The 21,561-nt window shown below is 38.2% G+C and overlaps 5 protein-coding genes and 1 pseudogene across 5 annotated transcripts in view; all 6 read right to left on the reverse strand.

Moving 5' to 3' along the window:
- Positions 1-2,422: 2,422 nt before the first annotated feature.
- On the reverse strand, positions 2,423-3,698 carry LOC137636017 (uncharacterized; annotated as a pseudogene).
- Positions 3,699-8,771: 5,073 nt separating this feature from the next.
- LOC137636018 (uncharacterized) lies at positions 8,772-9,737 on the reverse strand. The gene has a single exon (XM_068368457.1). It carries the CDS (start codon positions 9,735-9,737, stop codon positions 8,772-8,774), a length of 966 nt encoding a protein of 321 aa, XP_068224558.1.
- Positions 9,738-17,295: 7,558 nt separating this feature from the next.
- On the reverse strand, positions 17,296-18,573 carry LOC137636019 (uncharacterized). Its single transcript, XM_068368459.1, has one exon. The coding sequence runs from the start codon at positions 18,571-18,573 to the stop codon at positions 17,296-17,298; it is 1,278 nt and encodes a 425-aa protein (XP_068224560.1).
- A 52-nt stretch (positions 18,574-18,625) lies between these two features.
- LOC137636020 (uncharacterized) lies at positions 18,626-19,435 on the reverse strand. Its single transcript, XM_068368460.1, has one exon. It carries the CDS (start codon positions 19,433-19,435, stop codon positions 18,626-18,628), a length of 810 nt encoding a protein of 269 aa, XP_068224561.1.
- A 46-nt stretch (positions 19,436-19,481) lies between these two features.
- Positions 19,482-19,946, reverse strand: LOC137636021 (uncharacterized). Its single transcript, XM_068368461.1, has one exon. It carries the CDS (start codon positions 19,944-19,946, stop codon positions 19,482-19,484), a length of 465 nt encoding a protein of 154 aa, XP_068224562.1.
- A 928-nt stretch (positions 19,947-20,874) lies between these two features.
- LOC137636022 (uncharacterized) overlaps positions 20,875-21,561 on the reverse strand; it is a 1,515-nt gene continuing 828 nt past the window's right edge. Inside the window, exon 1 of the mRNA XM_068368462.1 lies at positions 20,875-21,561. This exon is cut by the window's right edge and continues 828 nt beyond it. Within this exon, the coding sequence (XP_068224563.1) occupies positions 20,875-21,561 (687 nt within the window).

Consider the following 21,561-nt stretch of genomic DNA (forward strand, 5'->3'; position numbering starts at 1 on the left):
TGACAATGATCTGGTTCTGGAGTTGGAGTGCCGGCTTAGCTCCTCCTGGGTGTAGAATCTCCTCCTGGGTAGAGGTTTGGGGGCCGCTCTTCCTCTTGATGGGTCCCTTTTGTCTTTGGGGAGGGCAGCAATTACCCTTGCTATCCTTTCAGTGCATCCCCAGGCCATTGCTGTAGGCCTTTTTTTGCAATTAGAGCACTTCTTTACAGTAGGTATTCCAGCAGCCTTCTTGTCAATGCACTCCTGTGTGGGGTGCTTAAGGCTGCACACTGCACAGGTTGGGACCTTTGCTTGGCATTGGTCCTTTTGATGCCCAAACTTCTGGCAGTTGTAGCATCTGAGGGGATCAGGGTAATACTTGTTGACCCTGAAGCTGCCGAAGATGCCTAGATCAACTCCTTGTGGGTGTGGACCCTTAAATGTTACTAGTATGGCTTTGGTAAGGAAGCCTGCCTTGTTCCGCATGCGTTCTGCTGCAGTGATGTTAGGTAATTTTAATAGGTGGCTTTCCATCATGTCAGTTGGGTAGCCAACCACAACTGCTTTTTTTAATTTTTCCTCCTCTTTAAGCTCTAGTAGCCTAATGTCTGAGGTGCTCCGTAGGGTTATCAGGGCTCTTGTGTCCCTGGTGGATATGGTCCACTGTCCTTGCCTGTTTGGTTTGGCAATCATTTGTATATTTTTATGTTTATTTTTAAAGGCAGCAATAGCCTTGAAGGCCTCTGATGGGTTTCCAGCTAAGACCCTGAAGAAATAGGTCTTATTCTCTCTAGCTGGCTGGTTGTTGCTTTCTACGGTGAGGTTCCCTTGCTGGGTAGGCACATCATTCCTTAGTTGGTTCCTTCTAGGAAGTTTCTTCTTTCTCCTTACTTCCTGCCAAGGTAGGTTTCCTTCTCCATCAGAGTCGTTGTCAATATTTGTCCTTTTGCGGTTTATTTGGTCCTGGTCCTGGTCCATCCGTTCTCGCTCCATGCGTTCACGTTCCATCCGTTCTCATTCCTTGTTCATCCGTTCCTGTTCAGCTTCCATTTCCAGTTCCGTTAGACAGGGTTGCAGGTCAGGGTTCATCTCTATTTCACCAGAGCCCAGGGCTTCTAGCACGATTTCATATAGTTCATTTACTGATCTCCAAGATAAGTCCTTGATTTGAAGAAGGGTGAGTAGATCATCAAAGATCATACAGAAAGACAGTGTGCCTGGTGGGGTTGTCCAACCCTTTAAGCCCTAAGGCCCCAAGCAAAGTTATAGTGGAAGTCGTAAAAAGTGAAATAAAGAATCTGGAATTAAAACAATTTTGTTAGTTATATGGGTAGAACACTGACTATCCTATTATTATTAGAGCAGTGCTGAAACTGGCTCTTTTTAGCTGTTTACTACCCTGCACAAATAGCTGTTGGGGAGCCTTCTTACTGCGTTCACGCACTAAGACGGTCCAGCAGTCTACTCCTGCAGGTAGGGAGGTTTAGGAATAAAAACACATAGGAAAATCCTAAAATTTTATTTGTGCTAATTCCTATCTCTATCTGAGAGCTGGCTTATTTCGCCAGTTACCAAAGATCTAAACTATTTTCTAACCTCTAACAACTTGGCTTATAGGCGCCAAGCCTAACAGCCCTATGCCACTTGCCACAGACGGCGAAATTGGGAGATTTTGACCTTTTGGCCCTGCTTCAACTGGAGTTTTAAGACCGCATGGGCTACCAGATTTTCCACAGGAGGATCTGTTAGTTAAGGAAGGTTATGTAGGGAGAGGCTAAGCTTAATCTGGGTAGTCAATATTGAATCCCTTATATCAGGGGCTGATTACAGCCTATTCAGGGGCAAGGCCCTTGTCAATGCAGCAGTCTACAGCAGCTAAATCACCGAAAAAAACGGCGAAAATCGGTGACGAATTCGGCGAAAATCGTCGAAAAACGTCGGCAAAATCGGCGATTTCGGCGGCGGCGGCGGTCTTCACAGCAGCTGAGAAACAACTGGGTGAAGAGGCAGCAGCAGGCAGCAGCAGCTAGCAGTAGGGAGAAGGCAGGCAGTAGTCAGCAGTCCAGGCAGCAGCAGCAGCAGCAGGTCCTCTCTCAGTGGGAGCTGAGTGAGAACTGTGTGTTGGAGTATCGTTCGTTCGTTCGTAGAGTATTACAGCCAACACTTCTTGTTGGCACGTGCCTTTCCCTTGGTCGGCCCGTAGGTGATCTGAAAAGATATAAGGTGGGTTATCAAAATAAAAGGAAATTTGAAATGGTTTTTAGTGGTAGAGAAAGTTGTGAACAGGGTAAGGATGATGGTATTAGTGATAGAGGGCCATCATTTCACGGATAGTGGTAGTATGAAAATTGGGGTGTAAGGCCTTGAAATGTAGAGAAAAGGATGCAGGTGGGGTTGTCCAACCCTTTACTCCTCTAGGGTCCTTGCGGAGAGATTTTTAGTGGTAGGTTAAGCTAAGAAAGTACAGAGGATGATGTGAATAGGGCCTTACGATGAAGGTATGGGATGGAGTGGTGTGAATGTGAGGTCTTTACCTTGGAGGAGGTAATCTTGAAAGCAACTGTGAGTGGGTGTCAAAGCTTTCCACAATTGCCTTTGCCAGTGTGGCCGCAGCTTTCCCGGCCTCTGGTGCGTTGGTGTCTACTAGTAGATCACCTCGCAGCTGTGCTGTTTCCCTGCATTCGAGTAAATAGTGCAGGAGGGCGTGTTGTGGCGTGTCACCGCAGTGATCACATGGTCTTTGGATGTCCTCTCTGATTTCCCAGTTTGCCTTGTAACCCAGCCAGAGTCTGTGTATGCATACAGCCTGTTTCCTTGGGGTGTTTTTGTCTATGGGTGGGGGTTCTAGCTCCGTGGCCCATTTGTACCAAGTGGCAGAGGGAGAGCCATTTTCTGCCCACATGTGTAGATCCTTGATTAGGTTGTCCTTAAGGTGTGTTTTTATTTTGTTTTTGATTTGTTGTAGTGCAGGCTGTATGTGCACCTGTATATTCTGGATGTCTGGTGCTTTTGGCTAGCTCATCAGCTTTTTCATTCCCTGGTATCCCTATGTGACTGGGTATCCAGTTGAATGTTACTAGCCTGTTTCTTTCATTGTGCTGATGTAGGAGGGATTTGATATCAGCTATCAGGGACTTGTTTTCTTTGTTTTTGTCCTGCTATAGGGCTTGCATTGAGGATCGTGAATCAGTGTGAATGACTACTGGTCCTTCCTCATTCTCAATGGAGTATCTTAGGGCTTGTTGTATTGCAACAAGCTCTGTCTGCAGGGTGGAGACATTGTTTGATGTCCTCCAGCATGCTGTGAAATTGCAGGAGTGAACTGCAGCTCCCGCTGTTTGTGTTCCTGGATCCACTGTACCATCAGTATAGTAGATCTGTGCTCCTATGGTTTCTGCAGTTTGCATTGCTGCTGTTGCAGCATTTCTGAGTTCCTCTATGGTGCAGTTTTCTTTTGCCCTTGGGAGCTTGGTGTAGCTGAATTTTGCTAGTTGTTTTTTCCATGGTGGAATGTGTTGGATACTCTGTGCTGTGTCTGGGTTCAGTTGTAGGAGTGTTCCGGCCAGCCCAAGTCTCTTAATGTTGTTGCTGTGATCTTTGCCATAAGAGTTTGGGGTTTGAACTGCAGGATGTTTCTCCAGTTCCTCTCTAACCTTTTTTTTGGTGATTGAGTCCCTGTTTGATAGAAACATCTTTGCAACTGTGCTTGTATTTCTCATTGCAATTCTATCTTAGAGTGTCGGTAGCCTGGTTTCCATCCTTAGATTGCACAGTCTTGTCCATAATGGAGCGCCTAGCATGAGCCTCATAGCATTGTTTTGAAATACTTCTACTTTTCCTTTTTGTATGTCTGTTAGCCCAGTGAGGGCTGGGGAGGCATATTCCACTAGTGCTCTGGTACAGGCTTGATAATATTTCATTTGGACATGTTCATTTGCTCCTTCCTTGAGGTTGCACATGTACCTCATGACTGCCGTTCTGGCATTTGTCCTTTCCTTGAGATATTTTATATCATATCTAAAGGTAAGTTGTTTGTCTATTATTACTCCCAGGTATGTATATTTGTCCACCCATTCTAGGGGCTCCATTCCTATTGTGAGTGGTTGCAAGGGATTTGGGGCTTTAAATGACATGGCCTTAGTTTTGCCAATGTTTATTTTTAGTCCAAGCTCATTGGACTTGTGGCTGATGGCATTGAGTGCTCTTTGCATTTTCATCGTCCTGACAGCTCCTCTAGCTATCACACATACATCGTCTGCATAGACAAATATGTTTACTCCTTCGGGAAGTTGGAGTGAGGCTATATTTTCCATGAGGATGTTGAATAGGAGGGGGCTTAGGATCCCTCCTTGTGGTGTGCCATTTTCCAATTCATGATAGGTAGGAACCACTCCTTGGAATTTGACTCTAGCTTGCCTTCCTAGCACATAGTTCTTTGTCCATGCTAGTAGGTGACCTTTGACTCCTTTTTTGGCCACTGATTGCAGCATTGCTGTTGGGCTTGCTAGTTCAAAGGCTTTCTCAAAGTCTATAAAGACTATTGTTGCCTTGTTTTGGTTTATGCAGCTTAATACTTCAGTAATGCATTCAGAGGTGCCAAGTCCTTCCTGATATGCATATAGCTGCTTGTGTAGGGGGCCGATTTTGTATTTGATTCTGTTTAGGACCATTTTTTCTCCTGTTTTTTCTATACAGGATACTAGGGCTATTGGTCTAGGATTGCTTGGATCCTTTGGCTTAGGGATTGGTTGTGTGTCTTGTTGTCTCCAGGCTTGAGGCCTTGTGTGCTCAAGGTGTGTTTTGTTTAATAACCTTAGGAATGCGGTTTCTCCTGCTGGACCCATGTTCTTGATCATTGTGTAGGTTATCTTGTCGGCCCCTGGTGCAGTATCCTTTCCTGCTTTTTGTACTGCTCTTAGTTCCTCAACTGTGTAAGGGGTGTCAGTATCATCCTGCTGTAGGCAGGCTCTGTTGATCTCTTCCCACCTGGCTGGCGCCAGTTGCTCCTGTAGCCTTCTGGTTTCAGGGGAGAGATTAGCTGACAATGTCCTGTTTGCAAAGGTTGTTGCAATTCTTTCTACCTCCTCTTGTGGGTGTGGGTGTGTGGCAATTGGAGTCTTCTTTTTTCCGGCTACTTTGTGTAGCCATTTCCATAGCTCAGTTAGAGTTGTGTACCCTGACAGGTTTGAGCACCATTCCATCCATTTTTCAATTCTTATTTCATGGATTCTTTGATTTGTTTCCGTTTTGACTGTTTGCAGTAGTTCTCTGTTTTCTACTGTTGACCTTCTTCTGTATATTTTTGTGACTCTGTTTAGTCTGGTTTTCAAACTCCTGATTTCTGGGCAGTAGTACCAGGAGTCTTTGTATGTATAGTAGCTTCCTGTGGTTTTCAGGGGCATAGCTCTGTTGGCTGCATTGTGAAAGGCATCAACTAGATCTTTTTCTAGCTGATCTATGCCCTATGAGGGAGTGTAGCTTGCTGCCCATTCCTCTATGGTTGTTTGAAAGCAGCCCAGTCTGCTAGGTCCTGGTTCCATCTTGGTGGGGGTGGTGGGATTGGAGGTAGTTGTTGCAAGTCCAATTCTGTCACTGTGGCAAAGTGATCACTTATCAGGGTTGAGTGTACTTGCCACTTGGTTAGATGTCTAATTACTGTTGTGGCAAAAGTCAGATCCAGTCTACCACCTCTTATGTGTGTAGGTTGCCCTGTGTTTAGGAGGGAGACTCCTTCAAATTCATCCAGGGCGAAAGCTATGTGTTCCCCTGAGGGGTTTGTCCTTGATGGGGATGATAGTATGGGGTGATGTGCATTAAAATCCCCGCAGATAATTGTTGGTGTTCTTTCTGTGTGAGCAAAGAGTTGAGTTAGTTGTAATTCTCCTGTATCCTCCCTATGTAATTTTCTGTATATGTTGTATATGTCTATTTTTTGATTCAGTAATGTTATTGTTACTGCTAGTGTGTCTATGTTGGTGCCACAGGGAATAGGGTTGTGTAACCTTGTTGTTGGTATGCTAGTTCTAACTAATGTAGCTAGGCCTCTGTCTGTGCCTATCTGTGGTGCGATGTAGGCATTGTAACCTGGGATTTTTAGTTTCTTTCCTGCTGGAAGATTGGTTTCTCGTAGCAGGATGACATCTACATTCTCAGTTTTGCATACTGCAATTAGGGAGGAGATCTTTGATCTAACACCGGCTGAGTTCCAGTTCAGAACTCTTACTCCATGGTGTAGGTTGAAGAGTACTGTCTTGGGTCCCTAGGGGCAAAGGCAACTGCCTTGACCTCGGAGGATGAAGTGAATGAGGTGGATGGGGTAAGAGTGGATGATGGGATGATGGATGGGGTGAGTGGTATGATAGGTGTGGGGACTGAAGTAGAGGATGTGAAAGGTACGGGTGATTGAGGTGATGGAATGGTAGGTGTGGTTGGTGAGGAGTGAGAATTGATCTCCTGGATAGCAAGAGAGGGGGATTGGGAGGACTTATTCTTGGAGAGCAAGTCATTTAAGACTTGTTCAATGCTAGCTGCAATTGTCTCAGCATTGATTTTTCCAGTCACGGCCTGTGTGACTAGTTCAGTCAGTTTATCCTTTAGGACCGTGGTCTTTATGAAGATGGGCAGTGGTTTTGGTCCTTCAGTAGGAGGCCTGGAGGTAGATCTGGCTCTGGGTTTTGACAATGATCTGGTTCTGGAGTTGGAGTGCCTGCTTAGCTCCTCCTGGGTGTAGAATCTCCTCCTGGGTAGAGGTTTGTGGGCCGCTCTTCCTCTTGATGGGTCCCTTTTGTCTTTGGGGAGGGCAGCAATTACCCTTGCTACCCTTTCAGGTCATCCCAGGCCATTGCTGTATGCCCTTTCTTGCAATTAGAACACTTCTTTACAGTGGGTATTCCAGCAGCCTTCTTGTCAATGCACTCCTGTGTGGGGTGCTTAAGGCTGCAGACTGCACAGGTTAGGACCTTTGCTTGGCATTGGTCCTTGTGATGCCCAAACTTCTGGCAGTTGTAGCATCTGAGGGGATCAGGGTAATACTTGTTGACCCTGAAGCTGCCGAAGATGCCTAGATCAACTCTTTGTGGGTGTGGACCCTTAAATGTTACTAGTATGGCTTTGGTAAGGAAGCCTGCCTTGTTCCGCATGCGTTCTGCTGCAGTGATGTTAGGTAATTTTAATAGGTGGCTTTCCATCATGTCAGTTGGGTAGCCAACCACAACTGCTTTTTTTAATTTTTCCTCCTCTTTAAGCTCTAGTAGCCTAATGTCTGAGGTGCTCCGTAGGGTTATCAGGGCTCTTGTGTCCCTGGTGGATATGGTCCACTGTCCTTGCTTGTTTGGTTTGGCAATCATTTGTATATTTTCATGTTTATTTTTAAAGGCAGCAATAGCCTTGAAGGCCTCTGATGGGTTTCCAGCTAAGACCCTGAAGAAATAGGTCTTATTCTCTCTAGCTGGCTGGTTGTTGCTTTCTACGGTGAGGTTCCCTTGCTGGGTAGGCACATCATTCCTTAGTTGGTTCCTTCTAGGAAGTTTCTTCTTTCTCCTTACTTCCTGCCAAGGTAGGTTTCCTTCTCCATCAGAGTCGTTGTCAATATTTGTCCTTTTGCGGTTTATTTGGTCCTGGTCCTGGTCCATCCGTTCTCGCTCCATGCGTTCACGTTCCATCCGTTCTCGTTCCTTGTTCATCCGTTCCTGTTCAGCTTCCTTTTCCAGTTCCGTTAGACAGGGTTGCAGGTCAGGGTTCATCTCTATTTCACCAGAGCCCAGGGCTTCTAGCACGATTTCATATAGTTCATTTACTGATCTCCAAGATAAGTCCTTGATTTGAAGAAGGGTGAGTAGATCATCAAAGATCATACAGAAAGACAGACAGTGTGCCTGGTGGGGTTGTCCAACCCTTTAAGCCCTAAGGCCCCAAGCAAAGTTATAGTGGAAGTCGTAAAAAGTTAAATAAAGAATCTGGAATTAAAACAATTTTGTTAGTTATATGGGTAGAACGCTGACTATCCTATTATTATTAGAGCAGTGCTGAAACTGGCTCTTTTTAGCTGTTTACTACCCTGCACAAATAGCTGTTGGGGAGCCTTCTTACTGCGTTCACGCACTAAGACGGCCCAGCAGTCTACTCCTGCAGGTAGGGAGGTTTAGGAATAAAAACACATAGGAAAATCCTAAAATTTTATTTGTGCTAATTCCTATCTCTATCTGAGAGCTGGCTTATTTCGCCAGTTACCAAAGATCTAAACTATTTTCTAACCTCTAACAACTTGGCTTATAGGCGCCAAGCCTAACAGCCCTATGCCACTTGCCACAGACGGCGAAATTGGGAGATTTTGACCTTTTGGCCCTGCTTCAACTGGAGTTTTAAGACCGCATGGGCTACCAGATTTTCCACAGGAGGATCTGTTAGTTAAGGAAGGTAATGTAGGGAGAGGCAAAGCTTAATCTGGGTAGTCAATATTGATTCCCTTATATCAGGGGGCTGGGATCAAGTAAAGATAAGCACCCCCATAACTGACTAGTATAGAAAAGCACCCTCGAATTTGTGCAAGTAAAGAATAGCACTCCCATATTTGAGCAAGTAAAGATAAGCACTCCCTGGTCTTGAATAAAAGCAAGTAAAGATAAGCACTCCCATATTTGAGCATGTAAAGATAAGCACATTATTATAATTATGGTTTAAACTTTAAACACAATAAATTATTTTGAAATTTTATTGATATATGAAATATAAAATGAAATATACAACACTGAAATAAGATGTCGAGTCCAGAAATCAAAAATACTTGTAAAAATTTAATTAAAATAATACTGTCTTGATATAGTTTCACAAAATCTATGAAACTTGTCGTTCTTGTTACGTTCGCTCCACATGAATTCATGCAAATAAGAGTTAAAAAATTCTCGTTTACATCCTATCATCCGTTTTATTCTTATTTTGTGTTTGTTCCAGTAGCTCTCTACTGCTTGTGTATGAACGCCTGTAGTCCTGTCAACAAAATTCACGGAGTGGTTAACTGTATGATGCGTATATCCAAGGTCCCTTTCAATGTTCCTGTATGCTTTCCATTGATCACTGTGAATAATTGTTCCAGGCATAACTACTTTCCTAATTATCGGCAACAGTGTTTCGGCATTGCGCGAATCAACAATCTCCATATAACCCAGGGATGGTGATGAAGTAGGATCTACTATTCCAAATACCCATAGTGGATTCTGGGGAGAACGTCCTCTATGGTGCTTTGGTTTATGGCTAAAACAAGATTCATCAATTTGTACCGTTGTGCCTGGTCCACCAAGCTTGATAGGGTTCCTTTCAAAATGTTTCAAGCAAATTTCACGAAAAAAGCTGAACATGTCAATAACTGTCACTTTTGAAACATTCAATAACTGTACGGTCTGCAAAACACTCAGTTCCTGACACCAGTAGAAGATTCCTTCAATCCACTTTTGTAAAGAAAGCTTTGAGCGATAAAAAAACGAATCTTTGCGAATTGATTCGTAGTGCTTATATTTACTGCATTCCTTAACTTGGCACTTCCAGACATATTTGTCTTGTATTGAAGAACGTTTTGTCCACTTCATTAAAATGCTACAATGAGGGCATTTTAGTTCAGCTCTCAAAAGTTTCTGCTGCTTCATCCAGTTAATTGCAGGAGTCGGGTCCTCAACCAACAGTGGCTTAAGAATTTCTTCATACAGAGAACGGTCCATGTTAAGGGTTTCTCTCAAGACTTTATACGACTTTCTGAGGTATATCATGCTAAAAAGTAAAATCTATCCGAACAGCAAAAATTATATACTCAAATAAGAAGAGAAAACAACTCGTTAATGTAACTATTTAAACTATTCAGAAGAGAAAACAACCTGTCAGAACATAAATAATCTATCAGAACAGCCAAAATGATATCCTCAAATAAGAAGAGAAAACAACTCGTTAACGCAACTATTTGAACTATTCAAAAGAGAAAACAACCTGTCAGAACAAATTAAATAATTTTGAGCAAGTAAAGAAAAGCACTCCCGAAATTGTGCAAGTAAAGGAAAGCACTCCCATATTTGAGCAAGTAAAGATAAGCACTCCCTGGGCCATGCAGGGGTGCTTATCTTTACTTGATCCATATAATTCACTAATACACAATATTTGGTCTTAAATACAAAATTAAACTACTTTTCCTACTGCTGGGAAACCAGCAATAAATGCATGATACATATTTGCGATGTCACATGAATTATTTATCATTCTGATGAGGGGGTAACTTGAAACCGGTATCAAACTACCCCCCCCCCCCCGGTAATCTGAAACTGGTTTCAAATTAACGGGGGGGGGGGGATTTTGAAACTGGAGGTAACTTGAAACCTTTACATCGGGGCGCTACCAGCACCAATGTCCCACGGAAAAAGCGCCAGCAGCGTAAGTACATTAACTTGAAATGCGGAATCTTTTTTAGAGAATGCCTTCGATACAAAGAAGCGGGTGTTATTCGGGCGAGGGGACAGCTCCGTGGACGCCTCTGTTGTCCACAACATAAAGCAGCTAACGAGTTTCCACCTTTGGAATCGCCAATGCCCCGCGGGGAAAATACCTCCAGACAAATGCTCAAGAAGAATGACCAAAGACATAAAACTATCTGGTGGAAGAGAAAAGAATGAAGAAAGTAAGGAGATGACTAAAAGAGATGAGAGAGAGAGAGAGAGAGAGAGAGAGAGAGAGAGAGAGAGAGAGAGAGAGAGAGAGAGAGAGAGAGAGAGAATCATGAAGGAAAAACTATGATGATGTGTTCATACCATATTAGATTATATTTAACAATTTTTGAATACTCTTGTTTACAACAAACTAAATTTAGTACATGCACGGGAGAGAGAGAGAGAGAGAGAGAGAGAGAGAGAGAGAGAGAGAGAGAGAGAGAGAGAGAGAGATTATAACGGAAACCACGAGAGAGAGAGAGAGAGAGAGAGAGAGAGAGAGAGAGAGAGAGAGAGAGAGAGAGAGACTGGAAAACCACCGTCAGGTAGCAGCCCATTTGGCATAAAAAAAATAAAAGAAATCGTATGATTTTGTTTATTGAAATGAGTGTTCTAATCCTCGTAGAGGAAGAACTATATACTGGAGCGTGAACACCTAAGAACAATAACCAGTAACAGATCTCCTGCCCCAAAAAGATATTTCGACCAATGTAACATTTTTGTCTCACGGGTCGACATGAGACGTTTTCCATCGATTCTCTCACGAACGAGCAGTGGAGAGTCTTTGGTCAATTTGCCAATAGGCTGCCTGGGAATACTTCCTAAAACGATGTTTTGTGTTCTCTTGCATATATAACTGACCGTTTGAACACGGTGGATAGAAAAGAATCTGTGAGAATATAACGATGAGAAATTTTCTTGTGAGAAAATATAGGAAAGATAAAAAAGAATTATTTTGTTCAAAATCAACCGTTTATGTACATTTTATCAATCACAAAATCTCATAAATTTATGCTAATGGTGGTTTTAAAACGAGATTTAATTTCATTTTTTATGAAATTAATTTCAGTGTTGAGCATATTAGTGTTTCTTCAATTACAAAATCTCATGAATTTATGATAATGGTGGTTTTAAAACGAGATTTAATTCTATTTATCATTAAATTAATTTTGAATTAATTTCAATCTTAAGCATACTAGTGATAGATTCTGAGAACTGATTTCAAAAAAGAAAAATAAATGCCAGTGACTAGATTTGATCAAATGTTTTGAAAACGGCACAACGAGTTGATTCTAGAGTAACAAACTTCTCACAAAAAAATTCTCGTTAATTATATAATTAGGGAACACAGCAACTAAATAATTTAAATTGAAACACTGAATTTGCCATTTTAATTTCATACTTAAGTCAACCAAGTATAAAACTGTAATTCAATAAGAAAAGAAACTTTTCGAAATTCTAACGTTAATTAAAAGAAAATAAAAAATAAATGTAATAAATAAAAAAATGGACAACGATGGATTGCGCTCCAAGAATGTGATTAAAAAACTTATCAAGAAATTGATAAGTTAAAATCAAGGTGGAAAGAAAACTTGATTTTTTCATTAGCGTAATGCTACGTATGGCGTCATATTGCAAGGTGCATTAGAAAAACATCAACAGCTGCACTCAGCTACAGGAATAATCAAAAAAGAGATTTCGTTATTCCACTTTTACCAAGTAACAATTAGCATTCAACCCTGATGCTACAAGTGTATACAAAATAAAATTCTAAAATGCTGCAAAGTCAACATGATATATTTTTTTTTCCAACATACAGTTGATAGTTTCTTCCATATATTCATATATGTTTCTATGTTGAACAGGCTTGTTTAGGTCCTTTTAAAGTTTATAAATCAAATATCTTTTAATGTTGTTAATGTTTTTAAAATATTTTATTTTAATTTTTATTACTTCCAAAATTTTTTACTGATTTCCCTATTTCCTTTCCTTACTGGGATAGTTCTCCCTGTTGGAGCCCTTGGGCTTATAGCATCTTGCTTTTCCAGCTAGAGTTGTAGTTTAGCTAATATATATATATATATATATATATATATATATATATATATATATATATATATATATATATATATATATATATATATGTATATATATATATGTATATATATATATGTATATATATATATATGTATATATATATATGTATATATATATATATATATATATATATATATATATATATATATATATATATATATATATATATATATATATATATATACGCAGACATCTAAATTTTAAAATGTTGCGAAATAAAAAAAAAGAAAAAACTATTTTGCCATATATAGTGGACGGTTTCTTCCATATCTAATACATAACACTATAGATACTTAGGAAAAAGGATCTTATAGGTGTATATAAACTTACAAACTTTATAAAGTTGCGAGGTCAACATTTTATGTTTTTTGTTTTATACAATATACCGTTATAACGGTTTCTTTTATATCTTAATACATACATACATACATACACACACACATATATACAGTATATCAATATATATATATATATATATATATATATATATATATATATATATATATATATATATATATATATATATATATATATATATATATATATATATATATATATATATATATATAAAACACAACTGTTGCACGAACACCTCCACTAATAACCAATTACTATATTTTCTTTTCGCCCTTTGGTATCCTAACATTTCTTGTACCTCCCACAGTTAACCTTTATATCTCATTCCCATGAGCAGTAACTTCATTTGGAATGTTAACTTATTCATGAATGAGGACGCTCTAGTAAAAAAGAATCTTAATTTTTCCCAGGCTTGGAATACATGACTGCATCAGACTTGACGCGCTGTCGGCATTTGGATATACCAATATGCATAACATTATAAACTCTAGTTCAGAGGTACGCCCTTCAATTTTCATAGAAACACACACACACTCACAAAAAAAAAAAAAATCCTTCTCAGTTTCTCTAATCATCTCATATCTTTTGGTATTCACTAAGTGGATTCACCAATGTCTTCCGTGCTTTAGATAACAACTCAAAATAGTTTAGACCTAACACTGAAACGTATCCAAGTCATATGCTGTATTTGATGTGTACATTCAGTAATAGATTCTAATCCATTAGCAAAAGGAACCACCTGGCAGTGTACATTCAATAATATATTCTAATCCATTAGCAAAAGGAGCCACCTGGCTTCACATCCTTGAGGGGTGTCGTGATTCATTTAAACTATAACTGCGCTGGCTAACTATCCACCGACAAGACACCTTAGTCATTAACATTAATCGTTTGATGGAGGCCTGACCTTAGGTCAGAGTTATCTGCTGCCTAGCTACTTGAGGCAACTGTTCTATCTTACCAACACTGAAAACTGATGAAACTCTTACGTATTCTGAAATTATCTAAAGTCCTGAAGTTCTTTCTTCAGTCTAATGGGTCTAATATAACCAAATGATGTCTTTAATGAAAAGAAAAGTATCTCCAAAACTTGCTCTTGTAAAATTCATCCATCCGTAGCTAGGAATATTGTAAGTTGTGCATTTGCAGCTGGGAAAATTGTAAGTCATTAGTCCACAGCTAAGAATATTGTAAGTCATCCATCCAAAGCTAAGAATATTGTAAGATATCAATCCAAAGCTAATAATATTGTAGGTAATTCATCCAAAGCTAGGAATATTGTAAGTCCTTCATCCACAGTTAAGAATATTTTAAGTCATTCATCCACAGCTGGGAGTATTGTCTGTCATTCATCCACAGCTACGAATATTGTCCTTTATTCATCCACAGCTAAAAATATTTCAAGTCATTCATCCACAGCTAAGAATATTGTAAGTCATCTATCCATAGCTAAGAATATTGTAGGTAATTCATCCAAAGCTAGGAATATTTTAAGTCATTCATCCACAGCTAAGAATATTGTAGGTCATTCATCCACATATAAGAGTTTCATGTCATCCATCCAGTGCAAGGACTATCGTAAGCTGTCCATCCACAGCTAGTAATATTGTAAATCGTCTTATCTATACAGCATGCAATAATGCCGGATGCGTCTGGCCTAAACATCTCACTGTAATTTATAATATCCATATTAGGAACTTTGAAAGGCTATGAATGGAGAAGTATTGATTTAAAAGGTCAAGATAGAGACGACTGGCGAAATTTAACGGGGGCACTTTGCATCCATAGGCGTCGGAGAAGATGGTGATGATTTTTAGGTTATTTTTCTAGTTTCATTTCAAGTCTGAGATGAATTAGAACCAGTTTTGGGATTTAATTTTGAGGAAATGTCATATAACAAATAAAACAGGGTTAACTAATAGATGATAACTATTATCTAATGATAGATAATTATGTTAATACAAATTATGGAATTATCTTCAGCATAAAATATGTTTTTATTTATTGCAAGTTGTTGAATTCTCACCGAAAAAAATAACATAGATAATACTATTAGTGTCAGAAATTAGAAACAAATATTACGAATAATGTGTGAATTAGATACAAATATTACGAATAATGCCAGAAATTAGTTACAAATATTACGAATAATGTCAGAATTAGATACAAATATTACAAAGGATTTCAGAATCAGATACAAGTAATAAGAATAATGTCAAAATTATATACAATTATTGCTAATATTGTCAGAATTAGATACAAACATTACAAATGATTTCAGAATTAGATTAAAATATTACGAATAATGTCATAATTAGATACAGATATTACGAATAATGTCAAAAATTAGATACCAGTATTACGAATGTCGAATATTACATATAGATATTACGAATAATGTCAGTAATTAGATAAAAATACTACAAAAAGTGTCGAAAATCAGATACAAATATTACGAATAATATCATAATTAGATACAGATATTACGAATAATGTCAAAAATTAGATACCAGTATTACGAATGTCGAATATTATATATAGATATTACGAATAATGTCAGTAATTAGATAAAAATACTACAAAAAGTGTCGAAAATCATATACAAATATTACGAATAATATCAGAAATTAGATACAAATATTACGAATAATGTCGAAAATTAGGTACACATATTACGAGCATCAGAAATTAGATATAGATATTACGAATAATGTCAGAAATTAGAAACAATTACTACGAAAAGTGTCGAAAATTAGATAAAAATATTACGAATAATGTCAGAATTAGATACAGATATCAATAATGTAAGAAATAAAATGCAGATAATAATAATAATATCGAAAATTATATACAAAAATTACGAATGTCAAAAATTAGATGCAGGTAATACGAAAAATGTCAGAAATTATATAGAGATAGGAACAATATCAGAATTACATACAAATATAGTTAAGAGATTAGATAGTGAGAGTAATGTCAAAAATTAGATAAAGCTAATTCAAAGATACTGAGCCAATTCGATAAATTACATAAAGGTTAATTTTTTCTCACAAAAACAGAAATGCTGTTACGAGACATGGTAGAGATTAATATTAAGAAACAGGACAGAAATTTGGTAACAAAATATTAAATTTGGGCTGAAATTAGAAAATATAACGAATTACGGTAAAGTTTAATTCTGAAGTAATTCTTCAGTGTTTGCTAAACTTTTCTTTATACTTATAACTCAATTATAAGTAGTCTGTCAACTGTTTACAGTAATACTTCAGTATATAAGGTGCACATTTTTGAAACGTCAAAATAATAATAATAATAATAATAATAATGTAATGCAGGATATATAACAACTCGGGCTGCCTTGCTGTATCTTTTATTGATCTGATTCAGCCTGTAAAGCATGACAATATAAATAGGTATCCCAAATATGATTTTCCACCACATTTAACAACCATACATTTAATAACATCACATTTGATATATAATACATTAACAATAATACATAGTAATAGTGCAATGAATAATAATGCAAAATGAACAGTACACGACAAATGCATACCCGCTCAACTTACAATGTGACCGCCCATTCTTAGCCATGGTAATTAACTGAACACGCCATCCGTCTATACACTGCCACCGACACTTGTCAGTCATAACACCGTCCTGCACTGCTTCCCCGCACCAACATAAAGAACTTGCTTGAAGGATTTTCGGTATCAGACCATTACAATTTCTCGTGCCCGTATCCTCATTATGTCCCCGAATACAATGACAATACGAACATTAATGCAAAGTTTACTAATAAAATTTCATAAAAAATGCAGAACCAGCTAATTATAATTTACACAAAAAATAACACTGCATCCTATGACACGAAGGATATGTCAATCACGAATGGCAATTACACTACAATAATCACAACAATGAAAACTGAGGCGGTGAAAAGTACAACTAAGAAAATCCCAAGGACGGGAGAATTTTGCGACAGTCTCTTATCCTTGGAACAATCCGACAGTACTACAAATGCCGCTTCTAACTAAAGCAACATGTTCTCAGTAATTTCGAATTGTCCAAAAGTTACAATATTACCAAATACAATTCCCAATATTTATCCAACTTAACATGTATATGAATTTCATTAACCAGAATATTACCACAACCACATAATTACAAACTATTATGATGATGATCATAATATACTCCCCCCACAACAGATTAATGCCACTTAAGTCTACTGTTCTTCCACCGGAAGTATCACCACTAATTTATGCACCGATCTGGTCATTAGTTTATCAGGTTCTCCCAAATACCGTTTTCCAAACTTATTTATCTTATATCTGAGTACCACATCCCTTGTTTTTCCATCTCTTCCCTGCATCCCTTCTACCACTTGTGCTAATTTCTATTCTCCTCTCAATGCATTTTGGTCATTAACAAGTACAATATCACCCTTCATTACACTTCTTACATTCACATGCCATTTTTGTCTTACAATAAGAGTTGGAAAATAATTTTTCATCCATTTATTCCAAAACAAATCTACTATTTTCATCTTAAATGCATATGACTTATTAAAATTAACTCTCTCATTCCAAAATCCACAAGGAGCTTCGATGGTAGATCGACCCAATAGTAAATCATTAGGTCTTAACACAGTCCCTTCGGTAAAGTTTTCCCCTGGTTTAAACCCAATAGGCCGTTCATTCAACATATTGGCAACTTCATACATTACAGATTGTAGTTCCCCAAAAGATATGACTGATTCACCTATGATTCTGGTGAATGACCTCTTCACCAGTCTAATTAACGACTCGCTACAAGCGTTTTCCCATGGGGCATCAGCAGATTTATTAAATACCCAGGTTAAACCTTCAAATTTTCCAAAGTTAAACACTAAACCTTTATTCCACTGAGTAACCATTTCTCTCAACTCCTTGTTAGCAGACACCAACTGCGTACCATTATCACTGTAAAGCTTCTTTGGAAATCCTCTTAGACATGTGAAGCTTTTCAGTACAGTAAGAAAGTTTTGAGTATCATAACCCTCAGAAATGTCCAAATGTACAGCCCTTGTAACCATGCAATTAAAAATGACTCCAAATATTTTCCTTTTCACTCTTCTTTTTACAGTATCACAAACCCAGAAAGGGCCAAAAAGATCTAGGCTAACATTATGCCATGGAGGACATGGTTCAAGTCTCTCTTTTGGCAACTCTCCCATAGCTTGTGATGTACAGATCTTGTCAATTCTTCGACATACTACACACTGTTTTCTAATAGATTTCATTGTTTTCCTTGCTCCCAATATCCAATATTTCACTTGAGCTCTAGCAAGACTTGATTCAACTCCCCTGTGATCCTTTTGATGTATGTGAGACATGTATATTAAAGAGAATGGGTGCTTTGGTGGGAGAAGTATAAACTGATTCTGATCCCAATTGTCCTTCAACCATTTGGATATCCTGCTACCCACGGTGACTATGCCATCCTCTCTCGAAACTGGTCCTAAACGTCTATACCTCTTTTCCCAGTCTTGTGGCAAACTTGCTTGAGCGTTTTTGACGAAATAGAACTCAGCTTGCTGTATCTCTTCTGTACTAGGATCGCACAATATAGCCTTAAACGATTTTTTCTTTATTGCACTAATAATTCTAGCCATCACTGATAACAGTCTTTTCATATTGCTAAATCTTTGGATATCAATCACCTGGCTACTTGAATTAATTTCTCCTTCATTTAAGGCCACTCTTGCAAAAATAAACATCAGGAAGATCCGATACTGTACTCTGTTTTACAGGCCATTCCGAGGAATCTTGATACAGGAATTCTGGACCCTTTTGCCAAACAGATTCTGTGTCTAATTCTCTGGGGTTACATTTCCTAGTAGTCAAATCAGCGTTGTTTTCCTTGGAAGATACCCAAAACCATTCCATGGGTTCAGTTTTGGACTGAATTTCCGCAACCCTAATTCCAACAAAGGAATTAAACTGGTTGGATTCCTTCTGGATCTGTGCTCTTACTATCTCACTGTCAGTGATGTGGATTACCTTAGAGAATTTGTATCTCATATTGATTTCAACGGTTGCCCTCAATCTCGATGCTAAAACAGCAGCACACAGTTCTAATCGTGGTATACTGATTTGTTTCATAGGCGCTATTCTATTCTTTGAACAAAGAAGGTTTACATAATAATTACCATCTTGCTTTTCCCATCTAACATATGCTACAGCTCCATACGCTTTTATACTACTATCACAAAAAATGATCAACTCTGGGTCTTTAATTACGTCTGCAGGCCTTACACACCTATTAAAACAGATATTTTCAATTTCAAACATTTCCCTAAACAAATTTTTAGCTTCAGAGTATAAGGTATCACTAATAGGATCATCCCATCCCCTTGAATGTCCCTCATTAATTTCTACAATGATAGAACGCATCAATAACTTTGTCTTCAGCGTGAATGGTGTTAAGAGTCCCAAAGGATCATACAGCTTTGCAAATTGTGATAGTACACTTCTCTTAGTCAACAGAGGTGGCATACAACTCTCAAAATTATCACAGTTCACATCCGACTCTATTCTACCTTCACAGGTTTTTTTTTGAGAAATTGAGTTTGACTCTATATGAGAAAGTATCCAGTTTAGGTTTCCAACTTAAACCCAAAACCTTTTCCTGTTCAGTATTTAAAACCCTAGCATTATTATCCTTATCCTCTCCCGATAAAACCCAGTATTTAATCTGAAATCCTCCCAATCTTAATACTTCTTCTACTTCTTTAATCCTTTCCAATGCACAATCCTTCGAGTTAACACTACTGATGATGTCATCAACATAAGAGTCCTCTACTATCATCTTGGATGCTAGCGGAAAGCAATTATTAATTTCTGCAGTTTTACGAAGTGCCATCATTGCAATATATCCTGAGGGTTTATCCCCAAATGTAACAGCCTTCAATTTATAATGCCTAGGATCTCTTTCTAACTCAAAGTTTCTCCATAAAAACCTGTGAGTATGCATATCCTCTTCTGAAAGTTTTACAGTATTGTACATCTTTTTAATATCACCAACCACGCCTATATTTCCTTCCCTGAATCGTAATAGTATTCCCAATAGGTTATTAATTACATCAGGTCCCTTTGCAAGTAGGTCATTGAGATATTCCTTGATATGATGCTGCAGCATCAAATACTATTCTCACTGGGGTTGATGAGGAATCTGTTTTATAAACTGCATGGTGGGGTAAGTAGAAGATTGGACCCTTATAATCCAGCTCTGACTTCAATTTTTCCGCTACCCCTCGATCCAACATGTCTTGAATTTGTTCTTGATATTTTGTGCATTGTGTTGCTCCCAGCCTTTTCAGTCTCTTTTCGGTAGCCTTCAATCTAGCATAAGCCATCGGAAAATTATTTGGCAGTTTAGAAGGGTCAGAAATCCAAGGATACTTAGATATCCAGCACAAGTTTTCTTCATCATAAGTTAATCCATCTTCAATGAGTTTGAGTTCTCTCTCTTCCCTAATAGTTAAATTTCCCTTTACTGAACATTCTCCGCATTTGCAACCTCCACATTTTGGGATACACTCTGTTCCCAAACTTTCATCCAAGAAATAATTCTCCACTAATTTACCCACATTTGGTTTAGCCCTGAAATGCCAATCAGCAGTGTCATCGTAGCTTATATGATTAATTTGAACACAGTACTTCTTTTCACCTTCCTTCTCATCAAATCTACCCCTAATGCAGAGTCCAAAATCATTGGACAATAATTGAATATTATCTACTGTTTTTATGACTTGTGGCAATAAAGTACAGTAATCTGATCCTATTAGCAGCTCTATACGTCCCTCTGGCCTTTGAAGGTGTTTCTCCTGCACTCCCAGTCTCCTTGCTATTTCTCCCAAATCCATATGATGATGAACAGCAGTTATTTCAGACACGCCACAAACTTCTATAAGATTTTCTATTCCTGCTTGATCCTATAATGATACTTCATAAACACAACTATCCAACTCCTCTGTGTGATCACCAACTTTAGTCATAGATAATTGTATAGGAATACCTTTGAGTCCTAGTTTCCTTGCCATTCTAAATGTAATTAAACTAATGTTACTTCCTGCATCATACAACGTGGGGATAGACTTCCCTTCACTGTTAACAAACCCAGTCATCAGAATTGCACCTTTTTTACTTAAATAGTTACTTATGGCATCAATTGTTGAATTATTTGGATTGTTAAATAGTGTGTGTAAACTTGAATGATTATGTTTACCACACACCTCTCCATTTACTTTTACCCTACATGGAAATCTTTTCTCACAATTTCTGGAGAAATGTCCCGTACGGAGACAGGCGTAGCAAACTCCCTTTTTTCTTAAAAAGTCCATCTGATTTTCAGCTGACCATTGCTTAAATGTCATACAATCCTTCAATTCATGAGATTCACTATAATGGACAGGACAATTTTTTCTTATCTGATCACTGTTATACCTTGTTCTATTAATTCCACCTATATTTTTTCCTTCGCTAATGTGATATAAACTGGTTAAACATTCAGACAATTGATTTTGAAGTTTCTCTTGTCCTATAGTCAACAATTTTATAGCTTCTGCTAATTCCTTTTCCTTAGCAAATTCCCTTTCCACAGTATGTACTGTTACCTTAGT

Source organism: Palaemon carinicauda, unplaced genomic scaffold (assembly GCF_036898095.1).
Source record: "Palaemon carinicauda isolate YSFRI2023 unplaced genomic scaffold, ASM3689809v2 scaffold211, whole genome shotgun sequence".
Classification (NCBI taxonomy): domain Eukaryota; kingdom Metazoa; phylum Arthropoda; class Malacostraca; order Decapoda; family Palaemonidae; genus Palaemon; species Palaemon carinicauda.

What these genes read in the sequence shown, in the direction of transcription:
- LOC137636019 (XM_068368459.1), bottom strand. Translation starts at nt 18,573, where the DNA reads ATGAAAAGACTGTTATCAGTGATGGCTAGAATTATTAGTGCAATAAAG.
- LOC137636021 (XM_068368461.1), bottom strand. Translation starts at nt 19,946, where the DNA reads ATGTACAATACTGTAAAACTTTCAGAAGAGGATATGCATACTCACAGG.
- LOC137636018 (XM_068368457.1), bottom strand. Translation starts at nt 9,737, where the DNA reads ATGATATACCTCAGAAAGTCGTATAAAGTCTTGAGAGAAACCCTTAAC.
- LOC137636020 (XM_068368460.1), bottom strand. Translation starts at nt 19,435, where the DNA reads ATGCCACCTCTGTTGACTAAGAGAAGTGTACTATCACAATTTGCAAAG.